General features: G+C 36.8%; 1 protein-coding gene across 1 annotated transcript in view; it reads left to right on the forward strand.

Moving 5' to 3' along the window:
* The window catches only part of ATXN10 (ataxin 10), a 108965-nt gene extending 98099 nt beyond the window's left edge, over window positions 1–10866 (forward strand). The window contains exon 11 of the mRNA XM_062570825.1: window positions 8525–10866. Coding sequence (XP_062426809.1) covers window positions 8525–8712 — 188 coding nt within the window. The 3' untranslated portion in view covers window positions 8713–10866. The remainder of the gene's footprint in view (window positions 1–8524) is intronic.
* The last annotated feature ends 12526 nt before the right edge of the window (window positions 10867–23392 follow it).

The raw sequence follows: 23392 nt of genomic DNA on the forward strand, positions 1-23392 counted from the left end.
CATTTGTTTAACTTGTTATTGTTGGACATACACTGAGGGACATTATCTGGTGTCTATGAGACTAGATCTAGAGTTTCATTTACCTTCATTGTTTTGATTGTTTGTCATAAAGTGATATTTGAAAGTACTAAATGTAGCGGAAGCGGGAATTATACCACGTATGTTTTTCAGAGACTCCGCATGAATAAAATTCTTGACCACAATGCTGAAAGATAAACTGGCATAGAGATACTTTGCTGAAATAGGGTCATATATACATAGTATTTTGTAGAAGAAATTTTCTGAGGATTATTAATAGCTTCTGTTCAAAATATCAGCTAACTTAATTTGTCATCTAGCTTAGATTTCTGATAAATTATAATTAATTTGACCACATTTCAAGTATAAACTAGATTGATCCTTCAGATGTTGAATTTTTAAAAGTTTTGTTTGACTTCTAATATTGCCATTTTCAGAGGGGATTTAGAAAAGCTGTTTATTTCTATATGTATAGATATAAATGCACCTAAATATATTTCTGTTTTTAGGTATCTGGAAATTTTTTTCTTAATGTGTCCAGTGAAATTTAACATGATGGCAGTCTGCCTGATATTTAATCAGTTTGAACATAGTTACCATCCTACTATGTTTTAGTGCTTCACTTCCTGATGTTGGTGATAAGTTTTAATAGTAATTTGATACAAATGTTTCAACTAAATAGAATTTTACATTTTTTTCTCTATCTGAGAAAAGAAGGTAAGTTGAGACATTTTTAATAATGTAGGTGACAGCAGTTGACCTTTTTTTAACTTAACCTGCTGAGTCTTTGATACTTGTTATATAACTAGCATAGATTTATTGTCAACTTACTAAAATGAGATTAGTGTAATAGAAGAGTCTGTAAGAACAGAATATTGTAGCTGTAGCGAATTAGCTTGAGATTGATCAAGAGTGTGATTCTTTTTCTTTTGAAACCAGTGGATTTATAGTTACTCACAAATTATAGGTTTCTATTAAAAATGTAAGTCATAATTTTAAAAAAGTTGGCAGCCTAAGCAGCAAAAATGAATGTGTCATATTCATGGTTTTAAGCTAGTGTTACAAGTTTGAGTATAGGAAAAAGTAAAACAAACTAGAGGTTATGGCTTAATTTTTTTTCAGTTTTGTAAGCTTTGGCATAATGGACATTATTGTAAAAATAGCCTGACAAAGCTAAACCAGTAGTATGGCTTGAGTAGCTCTGGAGTACTGAACTGGACAGAAGTATCATGTTTAATTTTTCAGTATGCAAAGGTATGTTGGCACTGACTGCTTTTGAATCCCATGCAGCATGAAAGGAGGCACATAGAATGTGGATTAAATGTTGTTTAGCTGGCAGACATTAAAAACTAATAGCAGCCTGGATATGTAATTGTGCTCAGTGATGCCTTGTGTGATCTGTTAAACCCAGGAAAACTAGTGATTTGGAAAAAAAAACCCAAAATTGCTCTAGGTAAAAATGTCTCAGTAACCGAAATTGATGGAGTAATAAATAGAACTTTAATGAACATTGGGGATCATGTGGCTGGAGATCACTGAAGTGAGCTGTATGTAGTTAAAATACAATCAAGCTTTGGAACTAAAATGGACCTATGATTTGGGTCTGGATGTCAGAATGGAGCAGTGCTGAAAAAGTGCTTTTGAATGATCTGAAGAGCCTGGGCTCTACTTACAGGAATGTAGCTGGGAATGAGAGGACAACTGAATGTTGTGAGGTTTGGGGGGGGAGGGAGAGGTTTCTGAACAATTGGGGAGCAGCCAGAAGGAGCAGGCAACTGGGTATTGTATCTGTAGTCTGCAATAATAGCAAATTTTGGTGGACTGTGATATGAAATTTTTGTGTCTGTACTTCCAAAGGCATGCTTAGAAGTTCAAATGAAGGGAAGAGGTACAAGAATTATGCAAGTTTGGTGTACCTGCCTCAGTTTCACTGTTTTGTTCATGCGAAAGATACTTAGTAAGTGCCTTGACTATGGTCTGTGAAATTTCTTTTTTTAATCTATCTATAATAAGAGTCATTGGTTGGAAAAAAATGCTAAACTAATTTAAACTAGAAGTAAGTGACAGGCTGTAATGCAGTGCTACAGGTTACACAAGGACACAGTGAAATCTTCCAGTCAAGGTTGGATGTCTTTCAGAAAAAGAAAAATGTCCTGTGCATGAAACAGAGTTGACAGACTTGATTCAAAGGTCGCTGATGAACTTAAGTGGTCTGTATGATGTGCAGAAGTGTTGGCCAAAAACGATGCAGTTGTCCATTCTGATCTTAAAGTATATTTGTTGGTGACACATATTTAAGTGGAAGAACGTTCACTGAAAATTATACATGAGATGGAATATTAGGACCATTAAGTGTACAATTGTTTTCTGCTATGGATGGTGGGTTTTTTTTATTTCTGTAGGCTGTGAATTACTGAGAATGTTGCCTAGTATAGAATTGATTTCTGATTACTTCAAACAGAACAGTGTTCCCTATTTGCCTATTCTGAAATAATATCCCTTGAAACCTTGTTCTGTCAAAACAGGCCTATTCTGCTGAGTGTAATCTTAGCTGTAAACCCTAGTTCAGATTTTTTGAGATTTTTTTGTTGTTATTGTTCTTAATAAAATAATTTGTGGAGGCAGATTGGTGCATGGAATGCTTGGAATAAGCACCAGCAGCCCACCCTAATCCTTCTGTCCTAGAGCCCTAAAGGGCTGTTTGCTTGCTGCAGGCACCTAATCGTGTATTTCTAGTGAAGTTTTGCTGCCACATAGTGGTGGAGCTTGAAGCTTGTTTGGAGGTGGATGGCCTGCTGATCTCTTAGAGAGGGTGAGAGTTACCTGTGGTAGAAATGAACCTCTCCTTTCTGTTACACAGCTTTATAAATGGTATCCATAGAGGCCGCGATCGGGAATAGATTGCACCTCCAGAATCCAGTGGAGCTTTTCCAACTTGTAGGTTTCAAGATTAAGTGAGTTGTGCTAAATCTGTTCTGCAGCAATCAGGTCAAGCAAGGGACAGAAGGACCTTCCCATTTCTGACTGATAGGGCACTGTCTGTTTCTAACTTTTAAACCCAGAAGGGGGCGACTGCAGTCATTGATGGTAATGTCTGCTGTGCAATGTGCTAAATAAAAGTACAAGCAACCAAAATATTTTAGGCCTTTTTACTGCAAACTCTAGACATAATATTTTAAGTCTGAATAGGTTGGATTCCTTGTGTTTTCTGATGCTGACAATTTAATGTCAGGAATAAACAAATCCAAATCGTTCATCCTAAAAATAGGAATGAGCTTCTTTAAAATAAGTAAATAAAAGTTAAGATGATCTCCTTAGTTCTTTGTGGCCTCTACGTTTACTTTCTTGGTAAGGTCTTAAACAGATGTGAAAATTACATACAAATGTAGGAGGAGTTGGAAGGAATTGCTATAATCTTACATAGCTTCTAGGACTTCATAAAACTACTAATCCCCGGTAGGAAGAAGTGGGTAACTTGCAGCTCTTTGTAAGCAATTTGGCTGACAGTGAGGGACCAGAATGCTGAATGTCTACTACGTGTGGTCAGTCACAGCCCATTGATCCAAACTGTGGCTAAGAGTGCCAGTAGCTGTCTAGAGACTTCTTTTAGTGGTAAGAAGAATTATCTTCAAGTTGCTGTGATACGCAAGTACTTAAAAGGACTGAAAGACTTGAAGGGAAAAGCATTTATTTCTTTTCAGTGTGGTCCAGTCAAGTCTGTAAGTGGAAGTGATTCTTTTAATGTTACATTTAGTATTTCATTCTTGCCTGTAGATCACTTAGTGAGAGTTGGATTGTGTGTTGAAGAGTGGAAAGAAATATAATTAGCAAGAACTGTATTTTAATTATTTTTTGGTTTCTAGCCCTGTAGATGTGTTCCAGACAAGCTCTTGTAGAAGTTGAACTACTCTAGCTGTTACATAAACAGCCCATTTAATTAAGATGCCAAAATGTTTTTTATCTTTCTTGATGTTTGTATGTCTTTCTATAATTGATTAAAATTAATGTTTAAATAATCAAAAGTCTGCTGTAATGGAACTAGAGAAGTGATATCCCTCTTACTCATTGGGCAAAATAGAACTGAAGGAAGAGAGTTTTGTAAGTAATTACTTAATTACAGATAGTCAACTGAAGTGCAGGAAACTATCTAAAAAAATAAATGTGTGCAAGGTATGTAATGAAACAAATTATCCACCAAGGGTATTATATTTAGAAATTCCTCAGAATTAATACAAAAAGGACTTAATAAAAACTACATACATATTTCAGTCTTCTTACCACTTTTCTTCAATATCCTACAGCAGTTAATATATAACCTTTAAACACTTACCACTTGCCTTTTTCAAGCCAACATGCTTTCAACATTACTTGTGCATTGTTGTATATCTGCCTGATCAGAGTCAAACCTCAGTAATGGTCATAACTATTATGCCTACTATTTTTCATTGATAGTTTTCAATTTGCCTTATAGAACAATTCATAGAGGTTCTGGTGCCTGAAAGGGACTTTCCAGCAAGATTTGGCCCAAAATGGACCCTGTGATATGAGAACAAAAGGATGGAATACTTTCCTTGGGAAATGGTTTATAGGTCCTACTCTGCAGTCATGCATCACAGTAGGAATATTGTGCAGTGACTCCTGACAGTATGTGTTTGTATTTTTATACCGTACTAAACTTCTGTATCAATCATTCAACTTCTAAATCAGTCACACAAAACACTATTGCTAGCCTTGATTCTGACAACATGTTCTGGCAGAATTTGAGAGAAATAAAACAACAGAAACGTGAAATGTTCCTTTTCCATTAGTGGATAAATTTTCTCAGGACTCAGGGGGCATAGAATTTAATACTTTGTTATGTTGATTCCAGAGAGTGAAATGTTTCATCCTTTACGGCAGACTGCCAGTTAATGTTCTCCCTCTCTATTCCTTTATCCATCTCTTCCCACTCCCTGCCGGTTGAAATTTTGACGCCAAAGAGGTTGGATGTTATATTGTAAACTCCTTTATGAAGATTTGTTACAGAAGCATGGAACGTAGAACAAATTGATTCAGTTTTGATGTTACTTGTACAAGTCAAAATAACATACAGTAGTGTTCTGTGTACCAAATGATTATGGAAAAGATACACTATAAACATGTACAAATGTTTGCTTTCATTACGTAAACACATGTACCCGTTAATGAAGATCCTGCAAAAGGAAATTAAAATTTCAGTTTCTATTTATGCCCTCTCTACTGTGAAAGAGATATTTTAATTTTCACTTGCTTGTATATAATATTAATAAATGTGACACTGCAGTATGTCATCTTAGAAAAGTAAGACAAATTTACTCAATCAGATCTACCATGCTTGCTGCATTTCTTTTCTTTTATGTAGCTTCACAACAAACAGGCTCATGCTCTTATTTGTAGTGACTATGGAAACTTTAGAAGCTGTCTTTCTAAAGCTGAGTATACAATAAAGTGCTTAAAGTGTTGGTAGGATTAGAGACTCTAGAATATGTTTAATTTTCTCTCTGTGCCTCTATCTTTGGAGAGGAGCAAGAGGGTAATGTGAATATTAGCTGGGGACTAGCTTTAATCTCTGCTGACACTTAAGTCTGTCTAGGTCTGCACACAGCCATCCAAAGGTCTTAGCCTCACACAGCATGCGAACAAGGAAGATCATACATATTCATGACTGAATTTACAATGAAGAACCTACATACAGAAAAGAGTTTTTGAATGAATGAAAACGTTATTGAAACCATTTTGCAGCTTCAGCTACAGTGGTCAATAATGATAAATGCTATAATGATGATAGAGTTCATAAGATAATGGAGATGTCTTAGATATTATGTAAGCATGAATGGATATGATAATAGGAAAGCATCATTTGCTGTGGGTTTTAGCAGTGTTTTTGTGCTGAGGGATACAAAGATGGTAAGGTGACTATTCCCAAGACTAATGCAAAAAATTTTTACTGAGTATTTTTTCTTGTGTGTGGTACTTTGTGTGAGTAAAAACTGTTACTTGTAGAATGTTGAACCTTTTTTAAGTAGGTAGTCTTCTATGCAAGTAAAATTCAGAGCTGTATTTTAGGAACTTGGCCAGAAAAGTCTGCTTCTTCGTCAAAGAGCAGAGCCAGGGAAGGTGATCCTATGTTTTTCGCAATTCCCCGGGGGAACTTCATGTTACTTTCTGACATTTGCTAAATGTCTTATGAGGAAAGAGTCCTAGGAAAGATCTGCTACGTGTTAACCTTTGTTCATCTGTTCGTCTGTGTTCATTAGGTTGCACGCTTTACCATTCTGGTGTTCGTTCTCACCATTGCAGTTATTGAGTGAGATTGTGCTTATGTATTTTTTTGATTTCTTTGATATTTTGTTGTTTTTCGTATGCTCAAATATGTAATCCCTAGTGGAAATATTCCACTCGTGTGTCTTACGTAAGTATTTTGGCACTAGTCTAATCATTTAATCGTAGTAGTGGGGCACTGACCAAAGAGAATGCATTGGTATTTTTGATCGTGTTACCCTATTAAGGCTTTGATGTGATGCATGATTTTTTTATTTTTTTCTTAATTTGTCTCCTCTGTCGTTACCTCACCTGAATCCAGCCTTTTGCTGGAAATTTTGAAATGAAGGAGGTGTGCAGCATGTTTCCTGATGAAATCCAAAGAACTCTGTCAGGAAGAAAAGACTCTATAGTTGGTATTGCTTTGCCATTTTTGGTTTCTAGTTCTGGGCTGCTTGAATCTGAAAATAAGTATGAACAACTCGAAAAAGGCAGGAGGCTGTTTCACTGGTGCATGTCAGTGCAGGACTGTTCCCTAGCATGCACGTTTCCTGTGATGTTTGTCCAAGCTACTCTTCATTTGAAACTTGTCCTCTGTGTTGAGGATTCCTTGTGCACTTTTTGTTTCAATCCCTCTGTGTCTTCTTTTGGCATCAAAGTAGTGCTGTGGTTAGGTATTGCTCATAAACTGTTATTTTTCTGCCCTTTGTATTCTGTTTGCCATTCCCCCCTCTTAAGATTGCTACTCTTGCTATAGGCTCTTTTTTCATGATGCCTGGTGTATCAGTCACCCTATAGGGAGAGACTCTGCCTGTGCTGAAAAGAGTATAAACCTAAGGGAGGAGGGAGGAGCACAGGGAGAAAGTGATAGGGAAAGGAGCAAGGTAGGCATAGCAGTCAATGCAAGGTGTACAGGGAAAATAGTAAAGATCACTATAAGAATGTGTGTGAGGTACACCTCGTGCAGTGGTTCTAGATTTTCCAAATGAGATCATGGTGGATTTTGTAAGACCATTGAAAGTCTAGTTCCTTTACTGTATTCTTTCGGCTGAAGTTCCCACCTTCCCCAGTTGAATTTTCCCCTCCAATCCCCCCCCCCACACACACACACACAAATGCCCATAGAGCACTGTCTACTCTCTACTTAAGACAGTGTCCAACCCAAAAGATGTCAAGTAGATGAGTAAATTATGCATATTCTTCTACTGGATGTGAACCTACATGTAGTAAATAATTGGTGCCCTGCAGGCAAACCACTTTTGTATGATTCAGAATGGCTTGCCTCCCATATGGGTAACTTGGGAAAGATTATATCAAAACATAGCTTTTCAGCTGCAAAATTGGGGCTAACATCTCTGACACTTCATAAATGAGCACTGTAGTTCACTTGGAAGATGCCTGACTGATAATCCTGAGAATTTAAATCTTTTGTCTGTGGCCCTGACATGTGCCTCAATCCTGGCCTCAAGGGACCACCTTAGAAGGTGAATAAGTTGTGGCTTGTGCCCATTTGAATGTGAGCAGGAGCTACTTGCTGGTGATCTTAGTGTCTGTTCTGTTGATGAGTTAGTAAAGCACCCAGGCACAAGGAACTGAATTAGATAGCATTAAAAACTAGATATTTTAAAGTATTTTCCACATTTTTTATGCTACTCACCGTTGTTAATGTGGTTAAGATATCTTTCTCTTTTTCTGCACTTCAGCTTTTACAGTGAAAATAATGGGTCATCATCTTTGCTTGTATCTGATTTACAGCTCATTTTGTTTGCCTGTTCTTGAATGTGCAGTGTTGAAATATTAGGATAGCAAATGCTGTCATTGACTCTTTTCTTTCTTTCTTTTTTCTTTTTTCTTCTTAACCTTACTAGAAGGATCATTGGAACATTTCAGTTACTTGTAATTTTGGTTTAAAGTAATATGTGCTTTTAATTCCTGCAGTTCATTTGGCTTTTTCATTCCAGATAAAACCTAGTAAGCTTGCCTGAAGTTAATAGACATACCTGAATTAAACCTCATATGCAAGTATTTGCAGGCTTGGAATCATAACCTGTAAATGTCTTTCTTTTCTAAACCTTTGATTTTTGACTTTTTCTGGTTTTGAGAGAAGGGGTTGTTTTTTTGTTTTTTTGGGTTTTTTTAGTGGGTGAAGGGGATGGGGGGGACTTATGAACAAATTAAACTAAGCATTGTTACATCTTCCAAAAAAATCCTTAACTTTGTGCAACAGTTGTGAACCAGTGGGCAGTATACGCTATCCGAAACCTCATTGAACAAAATGAGAGAAACCAACAGCTTATTGCACAGATGGAAGAACAAGGGCTGGCAGACAATTCTGTCCTAGAGAGTATGGGTTTAAAGATAGAAAAACGAGATAACAAGTTAATTCTGAGATCTGTTAGAAAAAATCCTTCATGAACAACCAAATAGGAACAGTCAAATCGTTAAAAGAGCATTTCTCTTTTAATATATTTTCCTTTGTAAGGCAATCAAATCTTCTTCAATTTTAGTTCCAGTCTACTGGGAATACTATGTTTTTCTTGGAAAAATGGCCAAATAATAGTTCTCTCTCGCTGTTACAAACAAATGGGCACCTATAAGTTTTCTAGCTACCTGGATAAATTAACTAATAAATAAATTTAAAGAAAGAAAAAAGAAAGCCTTTGCAGGTGGGTGAAACTTCGTTGTTTTCTTGTTTCATTAGTTGAAAAATACCATACATTTAGCATAGTACTATTGCCAGTTTCCACTGCTGAACCTGAAGATAATTATCATTAAAAACACATCAAAGGGATATAACTGCTTTGCAGTCTATCTTCTTCATTTTAAAGATCTGTGCTGTGTCAGGGCTAAACAATGAAGGTTGTTAGTTTTCAATCATGCTCAAATATATGTTCTTATATAAAGAACAGCAAAACATTGGATGTACATAAATATTTACTGAATTAAACACACAACGTGGCTTCTGTGTATTTAAATTATTAGTAAATTATCTTCACTATCTTGTTACCTTTCAGTCTTCATGACAAGTATATTAAAAACAAAGCTGAAGCTGTTGTGGCAACAGATGCTACATTCCTTTGCACTGGGGCATGTCTCTGTTTTGGAGACTTGGGTGTTTGTTTGAATTTTATTTGTTCCTTTGGATGGTAAGTCAGCCCACTTTCCTTTTATTTTGCACTTCTCATGGGTTTTCTGAACTCTGGCAGACTGCTGAAGAGGTAGTTTCTCACTGTGATTAATTCTAGCAGTTTCTTTTCACCCCTCTGCCTTTCCAAAACATTGACAAAACTCATTTCCAGTTAATTAATTCAAGAGAGGCAGAAGAATGGAAGGCCCTGCCTCTTCATTTTGGGGACCCTCCTATATTGTTGTTGGACCCTGCCACTGTGGAATGTGGCATGAATGAGACGGGTGGGAGAAGAGAGGGGAAAAAAAGAGTTCATGGTTAACTCTATGCATGCCATACTGTTGCCTTACTAGTTGAGAAATGTAATCCTCCATGCCTGAAAGAGAACAAAAATTACAGCTCAATGTTAATATTATTAGCTCTTGTGTATCATTGTTTTCATTCAGTTCTCTTCGGTTCTGACAGATGAATCCCAGTAAAGTTATTCACGGTGTTGCCATTTAATTCCATTTTAATTGGAAATAGAAGTTTATATTCAAAAACTACTTGTAACACCACTCAGCCGTGTGCCAAAGCTTGTGTTTCTCAAACTACTTTTTTCTCTTAGAAATGGAAAAGCCCTGAGAAATGTGTAGTAATGTTTAAAATTGTTTTGGGACATAGCCAGACAATTTGGTCTTTCAGTTTAACCATAAGGCTTCTTTGTCTACCATGATGACCAGATGGGACTATTGAGTTGACGTACTGGGATTTTATTCACCTTTGGGTTTTAAAGGTGATGATATAAAACTGACGTTTTATAAATAAATATATATATAAATAAATATAAATAAAAAGAACTTACGTTCTTAGCTTTTTATTAAGTAAAGCAAGTATCGCTATAAAGAGATTATGGCAGTGTGGACAAAAACAAGTTATTCCTTTTGTTTTTTCTAGTAATTTCTTAGTTTTAAAAGAGATAGGGAGAAAAGTAGAGATGGGGAGAAAAGTATTCTTTGTTTTAAAGAAGAATAAAAAGAGAATGTGCAAAATGTTTTTTTTTTAATGATTTGACAGGAACATTTTAGAGGATATTAAAAATCGTTGTGTTTAAGTGCCACTTTATGAAGTCATTGGTTATAGAGGTAAGCACCTGCTATCTGAATGGAGAAGGATATACATATTTTGATTCTCTTTGAGCATATGCTCTTTCAGACTGTGGTTTCTAAATGATTTCCCTAAGCCTTAATTCTTGCATGTAGGCTAGAATTTATTTAGCAGATGAGTTACTGTGTCACATAAGGTTTAGAGCTGATTTTCTTTGGTTTTTAATCTTTACCAAAAGAGTGAACTGAAAATTCATATTTCTAGCTACTAAAAGACAAGAAGAAGAATTTTGGTCAAAAAGAAAAAAAAAAAGATATCCCTCTTTATCCTGCTTTCTGTTTGGAAGGCTACATCATTCAGCCCTCAAAAAAAAAAAAAAAAAAAAAAAAAAAAAAAAAGTTTTTATTAATAAAGGATGATCAAAGCCTAGAAATAGAACCTAGAAATATAGTGAAGGAACTTTCTATTGAGTAATTCTAAAACTTCAAATGTGCTTTAGTTTAGCAAAACTATTCAGAAAACTAATGATTTAACAAAGTTTTTGTCTAAGGAAAAATGCAAAGAATTTTGTTTTATTTAGGGTAATAAAGAGTTAAAATCCTGTTCACAAAGCAAACCCAGAAAGAACTTGGGTTGTGGAAAAAGCAGTGGGTGTCCCTTTTTCTTTTTAACCAGTTTGGAATAGATGAGCTTTTTTTCCCGTGATGGTTATGTACCCACCAACAGAATACACACAAACGCACAAATAATAAGTGAAATAAAAACAAACACGAATAAATAAAAGGTTTTTTTTGCGTGTGTGTTTCAGTACATAATAGATAAACAGTTGTATTTCCTAAATGGGAAATGCAGGGCTTTCACAGTGGAGAACATGCTGATTACTGTATTGTGAGTAGCTGCCTTTTGATTTTTCCTAGGTGGATTAATTCTCAGAACACAACAGCTTCCCTGTCCTCCCCCAGTGGAGTCTCAGTCTCCAATAGGCTTGTTTTATATGCCAGGGGATTAATACAGCACAGCAATCAGTCATAAAAAGCAAGCTTTTTTGAGTTTGTAAAAAGGCAGAACAGTCAGATTAAGTCTTGTGACCATCTTATTGCTTTCAAGTGCTTACAAACAATAGTGATCAGATTTTTTAAAGTTTTTTTTTATTGAAAACAAATAGGGAGTTGTATTTTCAGCAAATAGATAATTTTTAAAAGCTTTGTTACAGATTGTGAGAAGTAAGTTTAAATGTTTTCAAAGTTCTGAATTGTTCCTGCTTTTCCTAAGTAATTTGAGTTTGTTTTGCCTAAAGTGCTTTTAAAACACATACTTCTTAAATACAACCAGCAAAAAATATAAAATCTTGGGTAGTTAATGCCAGGGTCAATCTTTATTTAGCACTCAATTTAATATTTTGGGGGTTATATGAGTGACTATTGAAAGTTCTCCAATACTCCCCTTTTTTCTGAAAAAAGAAATAAAAATGCTATTTTTCTGCTTCACCTAAAACTGTTTAAAACCTTCACTTATACCCCACTTTATCTATATCATAGTTTTGTGTGGACTTAGAATTTTGTCTTCTTACACTACTTTGTTGACTTCTTCATATTAAATGTTGGGGGGGGGGGGGAAGACTACCTTAAAATGCCAAGTAATGCAGAATAAGCCTAAGGTAAAGGCTTTATGTTTCCACTTTCACTTCCTTCTTAAAATCCCTAAGATTTCTTTATGTGATATGCATCATTTTTGTATTTGAAGGTTGCAGCAACAGCTGAGGGGCAGGAGGGGAAAGTCTGCTCTGTACTCGGTGTGCAGATTGTCTGTAGTACGGGGGTGTGAGTGCCCCGAGCTGCTGAGGTAAAATGCCAAATTTGTTGAGTCCCTGCAGTGCTGTCCAAGGTTCTGATAAAACTGCCCATTGCTTTTAAGATGAGATTTATGAATCTCTAGTGTGCTTAAAATGTAAAACAATTACAGAGTTTAATTGCCACTGCTTTTCTGATTTCTTTTAGAATTACTTTGCAGTATGTTGAGATAAAAATACACGTGCTACTTTTTAAGTATACCCAAAGACAAATGTTTTCCTATTGTGTTACATATGGAAGACATTTAGGTCATCTTTGTTGCTGTTTATGGGCAGACCTGTTAGCAGTGTCCCTATTTAGGGTTAAATAATGCTTTCCATGTTAAGAGCCAGTTGCAGTTGCTTGTAGTTTGGCCAAATTGTAACCGTTCAAGTGGAAATTTTCCATGCTGTGTGTCTGCTTCAGGCATAATTGGTTTCTTTATGGGAAAATTCTCTCACAGTGATTCAGAAATTTCTGATAAGATCCAGTAATTCATGAGGATGAGAAACTGGCACTGTTTTTGTATATGTTAGTAGTGTTCCTTAAACTGTTTTTGAAAAGATTAACCGTTCCTGATTTAAATGAGGGCTATGCCTTCTGCTTCTGTCATAATCCAGTCCAGATTCGGCCACATTGTAAGCTCTGGAAAGCCATAGTTCATGCATGCTCAGCAGAAATTTGTGAGATCTGAGTTACTAAATCTGCTGAATTTTCATTTTGCATTGTCTTTGTTCCAGTCCCGAATCCAGGGTCTGCACAGGACAGTTTCAAGAGCTATTGCTCCTGACTACTGTGGTGCCAGCAACCGAAATCAAAAGCTGAGAGATTGTCTGCACTTTCTGTGAGCTCCCTGCTGGTTTTCATCTAATGTGGAGTAAGAAACTACTCAGAGATAGCAGCAGCAAATAAAAATGAATCTTGAAGGAGGAGGGGCAGCAGAGGAAGTAGCTCATGCCCGAGAGAGGAGAGCTAGAAAATGAGCTGGGGGGAGGAGGGGACAGGGGAAGACAACACATTTTCAGTCTGTAAATGAAACCAAGTAATATGATTGTTTTGTATCATTCCTTACAGACTTTCAGATAGTTGCAGAAGTTCACCTTCCAAAAAGTATCCTTTAGGAAGAGCATCCCTTCTCAAGACTAAAGATCAAAGCAATGTCTAATTTCACCGCAACTTTACTTTGGACAGTGTTCGCTATATACCACTTTTAATAGCATTATTAGAACAAAGGGTACTTTCCCATCTAGCATAGTATTTTCTGTAGCCTTACAGCCTATCCCAAAAGTAGTGCTTAATTCAGAAAATACAGTCATCTTGAAGGCACAGAATCCCTGTTTTTAATATTGTTTGGTAGGAAAGGAAACGGCTGGAGGTAAAGACAGGTGAAAGTGCATTTAAAATTAACCCCACCTGCCTTTTTCTGCATATTTTGTCTCACCCTAGTTAGTTCAGCAGTTACTTCGTGTACTCTTTATGTCTCTGAGACATCACTGAATCTCCATTTGTAAGACATACTGTAATTTGCACGTGGTTATGTTTCCTTCCTGTCATTTAAGAAGTTCTTCAGCCCATCTGTCCACTTGCAGAATTATTCTGCAGTGTCTTTGATTTTGGCTGGAATTTTTTGTTAATGATTGAAAAGAGTGCTGAATATCTTAACACTTTTTGACATGTTCCTAGTCAGTATCTGTTATAAGATGAACAGTCCAATTTCTAATATGTTTTTTTGTTTTGTTTTGTTTTCATTTTTAAAAAGTTCTTCTCCTGGGGTTGTGAAAATATGATCAAAGTATGCACAAAAGCTGTGTTACTTGCAGCAAATCTCAAAGTACCTCCAAAGTGTACAAACTGAACCAGGAACTTTTAATAGTTGTGTTACCTCTGAAGCATACAGATGACTAATGGTCATGATGATCTACTGTTGATCACTTTATCAGAAAAAAGCTTATTTATAAAACACAGGTACAGGTGGTGCTGAGGAGAAATAACGGGAAAAAATACAGATTATGTAATTTATCTTAAAAACCAAGTCCTAACGCTTGGCATGGTGGGAATTTACAACTGTTTGCTTGGGCTATCAGGGTTTTGAAATTTTATTCTTGTAGATTTTATTCTTGTAAAGCTGAACACCTCTATTATTACCAACTTTTTTAATCTATTCTTTGTGAGCAATTTAATATATGCCTATGTAAGCATTTTATTGAGGTTTCATAATAAATTCTTTATACCTTAGATGTTTTAAATACAAATTTAACAACTTCAGTGAGAACACAAAACTGAGCATTAGCATGTAATGTGTTGTTTGTTACATTTTTCTAGGAACACATTATGAAACTAGGATGTGTAGATTTTAGAGAAAAGTGGGAAGAGGTAAGCACTCTTGGCAGAGGACTTTCTTTTGACTAATTATTGATATAATTCAGAGCTTGACTAGCTAAATAGGAAGGGATAACTCCTTCCCAGTGATTTCTGAAAATATTTTGTTTTTATAAATGTTTGGAAATAATACTGAATTTGAGTAGAGCAGTGGAAAGAGTAAACAAAACTGATCATACACTCTCTGGAAAGCCACTGTCTGCATTTGTGGTTTCATGTTGGAAGATCAGAGCCTTGTGCTTTGCAAACACCTTGCAATGTGTTTCTAGATTTCTTTTTTTTTTTTTTTTTTTTTTTTGCTGGGGGGATCCATGTGCTGCCTCAGTATCTTTATTTAAAGTGTGGAAGAAGTTCCCTAGGTTTATTACAGAACTTCGCAGTTACTGATGTTCTATGTAAGAATTAAAGGGTAGTGGTGGTGGTGGGAAGAGCATGCTGGAAAAATGTATGAGAGTGGCAGGCTAAAAGGGATTAGGGTTTAGAAAAACAGATTGAAGCAGTTGGAATAGTCTATATAAAAGATGGGCGAATGTTGTAGATAATTGCAGGGGTTGAAGACTGCAGAAAGGCAAACAGCTTTCTTGCAGAGCAAGAGTAGCTTATTTGGAAGGGGATTTTTTTAAAAAAAAAAAAAAAAAAAAAAAAAAAAAAAAAAAAAGATTGTTGATAAACTAGTTAAAGTAAGTTTTCCTACCATAGGATGTGGAGTGGGCAATATCCTCTCTTCAGTTCACTTCACTCTTTATTCTGCACTATACATTTTTTTTTGCACATTGCAAACTTTTCATACTTCTACTTAGAAGGCTAGTTCATGTGAATATGGCAAAAAATTCAGTGTTGTGTGCCCTAATAAGTAGAATAAAGAAGCTGGGCTGAAAATACAAATGTTAAGGGTGATAGTGCATAAATGCAACTGTCTTACGTTGCCCAGTGCTTTCCCTTCAGACACCTGGGGCGGCCCTCCTCTTCACTTTTTTTTTTTTAATGGTCCCTTATGATCAGTTCTGTCTGAAGCCCAAGTTTGCCAACAAAGCTGAGCTCTCAGCAACAAAGACTACTTCTCAGCCTTGCTCAAGATATTTAAAATTTTTGAGTAAGAAGGATTTAAAACCTCTGTGAAATGTACCTGGTACCTCCCTCCACACCACCAGCTGTTGTTTCCCTCAGATCACCTTGAGGTTTGTTTTCTCAAAAAATTTTGAGAAGTCTTGGAGAAAAATGTCAACAAAAACACTATGTAAAGGAGTGATGAATAAAAAGGCCTAGCTCCTTCCTGACAAAAGTGTCCATAATAATACATGTGAGAGATCTCATTCTTAATTGTCAGATCTTCTCAGCTGGACCAGCAGGTTTTAGTATACCATTTTTATCACTGAGGTCAAAATGTATGCGTAACACTGCTGCAGATCACCAAGGAATTTCACTACTAGTGTCATACAAATTACTGCACATTCACTTTCATTCTAAACAAAGGCATATTTTCCAAATCTTTGCAGGGTGGCTCACTCTCCTTTCCTTGCCTGGTAAACTCTTTGTTGCAGGGGTTGTTTGTTACTCCATTGAGACAAGTCTTGGAACTTACTTCATAGACTCAATTGCTCTCTGGGCCAATGCTAAATGTTTGTTAATAAGCATATTTTTTACCCACATGCTTTATAAAGTGGTGCATCTTCAAATCTTTATGCTGTGCCCATGTCTATTTAGTGATATCAAAATGTGTTTAAAAAGGATCCCCCTTAATTCTGTATATTTTGCATTATCAATACTTCATTCTAAATGGCAACCATGCACTGTGAGCCTGCATTCCATGGGTTAAAGTGTATTTTGATATTAGAACAAGCTTTCATTATGTTTTCCCTCTTTCTCCCATCCCCCCCGCCCCCCCCAGTTTGGGACTTTAAGCTTTCTAGTTAAGCTATTATGGTGGCCACAAACAGGTGCGTGCTTTACACAGGATCTCATTCTGTGTTTTCTACTGGCATCCCTGGCCTTCTGAACTCCCCTTTGCTACCTCCTTCCCCCTCAATAATTTTTTATGAATGATAGCTTTTCAACGCCCTGGGAACAGCTTGTTGGGAAAAACACTCTTCATGGGGTGCAGTCAAATCCTACACATTTCTTCAAGGGAGCTTTATGAAAGGAATAGTAGCATGCTGCAGGTATGACGTATGCTTGCAAACCCCCTCCCTGCTCGCCCCCCACCCCCTGCCTCTATGATTCACTGGGATACATTTCCTTTTTAATAATGCCAGTAGACTGTCGCTCCACAGGTGCTTCTCAATTAAAATCCACTTTGTTTAAAAATTGGAAGCTTGTTTAACTGAGCCCCTGGTGAGAGTTGTCAGATCCCAGGATAGGTGACAAAAATAGACTGCTGGAGCTCTGGAGCTGCATTGAAAATACCATGTTCCAGGGTACCAGAGGGCAGCGTCACCTCTGGAAACAAATGTGTGAGTTTGAGAAGCCCTGGGCGGACCCCTGGGAGGTGTCCTCAGTGCTGGTCTTTATTTTAGGACATCTCTTAGCATTTTGTTTTGTTCCTCCTACCCTTCTCATGTCCTCACCCTCCAGTACTTTTTTTTCTTTCTGCTAGTAATTCCACTGTTTAGAAGACAAAGGAATTAAAAAAAAAGTCCTGTTTCTTTATTATTTATATTTTAAAGATACTGACTAGAAATCTATGAGGACAGCAAAAAGGGGGAAGGGGAGAAAGGCTTCTCATAAGAAACAAATGGTTTCTTAGCTTTAAGGTTTTTTTTTTTTCCTAAACAGAAAGGAGGAAAGGAAAATTTACTTTTGGGTGATTTGATCTTTTCCGTGCCCTCTTAGGCGTGTATTTTTAGCATTTTGAACACATGTAATGTCCTCAGATATTGCTTACCAAAGCACTTTGAAATAACTATAGAGGGTGAATGGGATGACTCAGGGGACTGGTAATTGAATATGGAGCCTTTTCACCTCGAAGTCACTAGTTTGAATCTAACCCAAGTTGCTAGCGACCTAGTGGTTACCCTCAGATGGCTGTTTAGTGGCCTGTCTGAAGTGAGTTGGTGGTCTCAGTCCAGCTTTTTGCAAGCAGCTGTCCACATCACAGAAACCACCATCACAGTTAGTACTAATTAGCAGCCTTGTTGGCAGTGTCAGTAGTGAGGCAAACGACTGAATTACCCATTGAACTGTCGTGTTACTGTTGGAGGTGGTCTCTCTCTCCAGAATGGCTGAGGCACCCTGCTCTTAGTCTTACGGCAGAAACTTGTTTCTGACCCTGGCTGGGTTGCATGTGCATGTGTCAGCCTCCCCACCCCGGGAGGCTGAAAACTTTCTCACTCTCACACTATCAGTCTGTCAGCCTTACCCCTGTCTTCTCTTTTGCTTTGTCCTCTATAGTTTGGTGACTCCTGGGTTCTGTGGCTTCTCCCTACCTGGCAGCTGGACTTCCCTGTGCCCCTTTAGCAAACAGGTTACTCCACTAGCCCCATGCTGCATCTCCCACAAACAGGATTGTTGGCATTTAAGCTTGTTTCATAATAGTAGTGCACCAGTCATAACTGTTTCCAGTCTACCCCCCTTTTGTTCTGCAGTCATCTCTTTCTGAAACATTTTTAACATTTTATCTCTGCAAGAGATTTTGTTCTTTTGGGAAGTAAAGAACAGAATGTAGCTATTCTGAAAGTGTGAGGATTTATACTGGCATTTATACTCTGATAGATGTGTAAATGGATCCCAGGGCTTACAGAGGCTTTTTCTACTGGTAGTAAGATGTTGGGTTGACCTGTAAATCCATCTACAGTAATCCATTTGCAAGATCATGAAAGTTTTTATGTGTAAAAGAGCTGAAATAAGCATGGTTTGCAGCATTTTTTTAACTGAAGGCAATTACTTTCAGAAGATGTGTGATTCAGTATGCATATTCAGAATTCCACGTAAGGGAACAACAGTAACACAATTCTAACCAAGATACAGAGTGCTTTCTCCCAAACACTGAACTAAGCCCTGTAGAAATGTCTCTGATTTCTCTCCTCCTTCCCACCCCCAAGTTTTAATGTTATTCATGGTTTCTGCAAAAATAAACATTTCCTTGGAAGTTCTTGCAGCCCAAATATGAAAGCTGAAACTGAAGGTAACAATAGTGACCTAATTAGTTTTTCTTCTCTAAAAGTAATACAGATTTTTAAGATTTCAATTCCTAATATTCATAAGAGAGTAAAGAAAAATTGTACAGTATGAGATTTACATACTGCCTTTTAAGATGGAGAAGAGGGTTTGGGAATCTGTAGTGTAGATTAGATATCATCATGCTACATGCTTTTAAGTAACTAGTTAGGTTGACATTTTGTTATTTCTGTTCATGCACAGATAGATGATTAGGTTAGACTTCACTAAGACAGAATGTATGTTGTGTATCTTTTTGAAATACATGTTTTCAGCCAGCAGCGGGAAACAAGGAAGCAAGTGGGAGAGCAAAACACGCTAGATGGGAACAGGGCAAATGGAAGCGTAAGGAAGCTTAAATCAGGGCTTTCTCTTATGTTTCTGAGAAGCTTCAAAAATAGACTTCTTTTGAGCTGTATGAGGGTCTATGAGCAGTATCCTGCATTGGCCAATATCTTGGGCAGTCAGAAAAAAACACAACAATAGTTGCTGTTTACAAGCTGGGAGAAGTGCTTTAAACCAAGAAGGTGATTGAAATGATTTGCCTTTGTTGTGAAACAGATGCATAACTAATCTGGACTGGGAACTGGCAGTGTTAGCGCATTCACTCTTAAATATTCACGCAGGAGGAAGTACTATCCACTGCACTGAAAATTTCTCTTTGAATAACTGTTCATGGTATAGGTATTAGAAGTCTGGAAGAGACAAAGTCTTCTGAATACTGATGATTTTAATGAAGCAAATTACACTTTTATGTCATGAAGGAAGGAGATGGAAAGAACTGAAGTGGAAGCAGTTGGCAAGACGCATCCTAGTCTTCTTGCCACAAAAGCGGCAGGAAGGAGGCCTCCAAACAAACCAAAGCCCCAGGAGTGAGGCAATCACCATTTCTTCCTGCTCAGGTCAAATTCTTTTTCAAGGCATTACCAAATAAGGGTTAGAGGAACTGAGATTGCAACCGCAAGGATGACAGTGCAATGATAAGCTAAAACCAAGATTCCTTTTTCCTTCTCCTTCAAATGTCCAGCCATGAATCAGAGCTCTTCGGTAACCTGCCATGTGCTAAAATGAAAAAATGAAATGCATACAAATTCTCCTGGGGGGGGGGGGGGAAGTTTATCTGGCAATTTCAGTGTTAGAATGATTAGCAAGTTGCACTGTTAAGTTAAGGTTGCCAGGTTAACATTAATGTTTTATCCATGTGGTACTTGCTTCAAGAGAAGGAATACCATTACATATCTATCATATTAGCACATGGCACTAGAAGATCACGTGTCAAAAATACTTTTTGATTGATAGTACCAGTAGGGGAAAAAAAGAAAAAAAGAAGAAGAAGAAAGAGGAGGAGCAATTCCTTAGTTAATATGAATTAACCTTACTTTGCTGAGATCAACAGAGCTTTGCTAAAGTATATCAGCAAAAGATCTGCGATGTCACCCATGAAGCCCTCCCCTTTAATTTGACAGTGTTAAAATGGCAAAGGATCCTGGAAGAGTTGGTGTGATGCCTCACTAAAATAAGAACAAACCAATGTGATACCTAGGAAAAGAAGGTGAGAGAAGTTAAAACATTTAAGATTAGGGAAAAGCTGTTAGGATGGAAGAAGCTTTGAGTTGCTAGTATTTAAGCCTCTTTCACTTAGTTTGTATGAAATTCTAAGTATTCAGAAAACTTGTGTGTGATGTTTTGATATCAGCTCTTAAGTGAGAAACTGGTGGCTATCTGGTTGTGTATCCAATAATTAAAATCATAAAGGCCAGTCTTTATGAAGTTCTGAGCCTGAAATGCTGCCACTAGTGCAGTATTCATAGATTTATTTTTTCCTTTGATATCTCTCTATGGTGTGATCTATATAGCAGGAAAGAGCCCACATCTGTCTGTTTATACCACCCTTGAAATTCCTGTGGGCAACCAAAAAGTCAACCACAAATAACTGCTGGGCTACCAACAAACATAGTATCTGGAGTGCCTCCACCCACCTGCCATTGGGCAGATTTCTAAATGTTACTTAAAAATGGGAAAAAATTAGATTTGGAGAGGGGGAGCAGCAAAGGGAGGGACTAGGAAAAGGATCGATTTGAAAAAAACAAACTGAAAGTAGTAGAACTAGTAAACTAGTATAGGGTGACACTTTTTCTTTCTTTCTTTCTTTCTTTTTTTTTTCTTTCTTTCTTTCTTTTCTCTCTTTTCTTTTAAATGAATTAAGTTACATTGGGGCACAAGCCCTGAGCTAGGAATCGTATCCTGATAGGATACACCTTATTGGATCAGATTATTTTACTTAATGTGGGGATGGGGTTGAACCCTTCCATGCTAAGAATGGCAAGTCCTCCTGAGCTGTGTCTTGAAAAAGGGTAGGCAGAAGAAATCCCATAAACCATTTTGAAAATCCAGGAGAAATCCTCCTATCATATATTGAGACAGGCACTAAATTCCAGGATTGCCCTAGCCAGTCAGGTCTGTCTGGTCATTCTCTTTAAAAATCAAGGTGTCTGTGTTGTTATGGGTCTGATCACTGGGGAGAGCTGCAGTTTCCATTGGTTTGAATAACTTTTCTGGACCTCCAAAGATCAGTTCTTAATCAAGCTTTTCATTCACCTAGGTTTTGTTTATGTATGTACGCAAAGTTCATGCATTTGGGTAGCCTCCTTAAAATCAGCAGAATGAGAGAAGGAGTTAGGTACTTAAAGCTGGGTGTGCATGAAGCTGGATCTAGCCCTGTGATTCTTTGCATCCTTTAGAGGTATGGAAAATACTATGCTTATTTATTGAGTTGATCCTACATTGTGCTGTTTAGTTTGCAGTATTCAGTGAACTCTTAACTCTGCTTCAGCGGGTCTTTGTCTCACACTAGTATTTGTTTTGCTTTTACTCAATACGTGCAAAAAAAAAAAAAAAAAAAGAAAAAAAGAAAAAGCTATCATGCAAATGTTCTCAGTCAGCTGTTGCATCTATTCTTCAAGGCTTTAATTCTTAGTGAGATAATTTCTCCCTAATACAATTCATCTTGCCTACTAGAGTTTTGGTTTCTGTGTTCATGTTGACTTGTCCTCTTAAAAGTTCCATGCTCTTAGAGCCTGGCCAACAGCTTTCCCTTCTAGTTATGTTCAATTTTCTTGTAAATATATTTTATTTCATTTTTTTTGAGTAGCATGTCATAGTCAGTTTTTATGAGCAGACATTTACATGTTCCAAGAGGTTTTGGCTGGTTGGCAAAACCCTCTGCACCATCAACCCCTTTAAAAGAAAAAAGAAAAAAGGAAAGTCATTTTTGTTTTTACCTAATGTTTTTTCTCAATCTTTTTCTTAAATCAGAAAATTAAAAGCTAGTGGTTTTTTTTTGTTTGTTTTTTGTTTTGTTTTTTTTTTTTTTTTTTGTTTTAATCACTAAGCCTCCAAGTTATTCAAATTATCTGAAACTCTCAGCCCTTTGGGGCTTTTCATGACTTCCTCCTTCACTCCATTTATCCTTTTTGAGGAAGATGGCTACAGTTCCTTCATTTCGTGCAAATTAGGTATAGTGCTTGGGTCTCTGGCAAGTTACCAATACAGGTCTCAAATGACTTAAATCCTTCCCATGGGCACATCGACACATTATTGAGCAATTACATTCTCTTGTGGCAGTCATCTGTGGAGTAAGTAAACTCCCTCTATTAGCCACACAGTGATATCATGCACCATAAATGCATGCTTGGCCTCCATTATGTCAACAATCAGTTACATTCTCAAAGGAAGAAATGTAAATATAATTCTAAAACTACACTGACTAATAACCAGGTCAGTCTTATTACGTGTTTGTACCTTGATTGGCATTGTTAAATTTAAAAAACTACCAGCAAAGAAGGTATACAGGTAAGCATAAAGTTGTTATTTATTAATAGGTAAGCATATTATTGACTTCTATGATGGGTGATGGGAAGGAAAGCCAAAGGTGGAGACTGCATTACTTTTAGATCTTTCTTTTTTCCTGACTAAATGAAAGCTGATTATGAAGATATTTTTCTCAACAATTATTTTGCAAAGATTCTGTATGACTTATATTCCTGATCATTTCATGAAACTACACTTTGCACAAGCAGAATATTTATTCAAGAAGTTGTCAAATGTAATCAATTTTCTCTTGAAAATTAGATCTGTATTTATGCAATACAATTCCTCTCTCTTTAAAAATTCTCATGTAAAGGTTTTATAACATCTTGAACATTTCCAAAGAAAGTGTTAATATAAAAAAGTGAGCTGGCTTTCTGGGTAACCTTTATATATACTAGCTAATATTTCTCAGCTAGCCAGTGCTTGGATGCTTTCTTCAACTTTAGTCTGTGTGTGTCATTTAGTGATGTAGTCAAGGCTGATTGATCACTCTCACTGATGAAGTATTTTAATTTGTTACCTTGTGAAACTGCATCTACATAATGTGATGACTTGTTTCCTATAAATACTCAAGATAGGATGAGGCTAACAAGGAAGGATAAAATATTCTAACAAGGGAAGAATTCTGAGGACTTTAAAGATTCATAGCATT

The sequence above is a fragment of the Rhea pennata genome, chromosome 1 (genome assembly GCF_028389875.1).
Source record: "Rhea pennata isolate bPtePen1 chromosome 1, bPtePen1.pri, whole genome shotgun sequence".
In the NCBI taxonomy this organism is placed as follows: domain Eukaryota; kingdom Metazoa; phylum Chordata; class Aves; order Rheiformes; family Rheidae; genus Rhea; species Rhea pennata.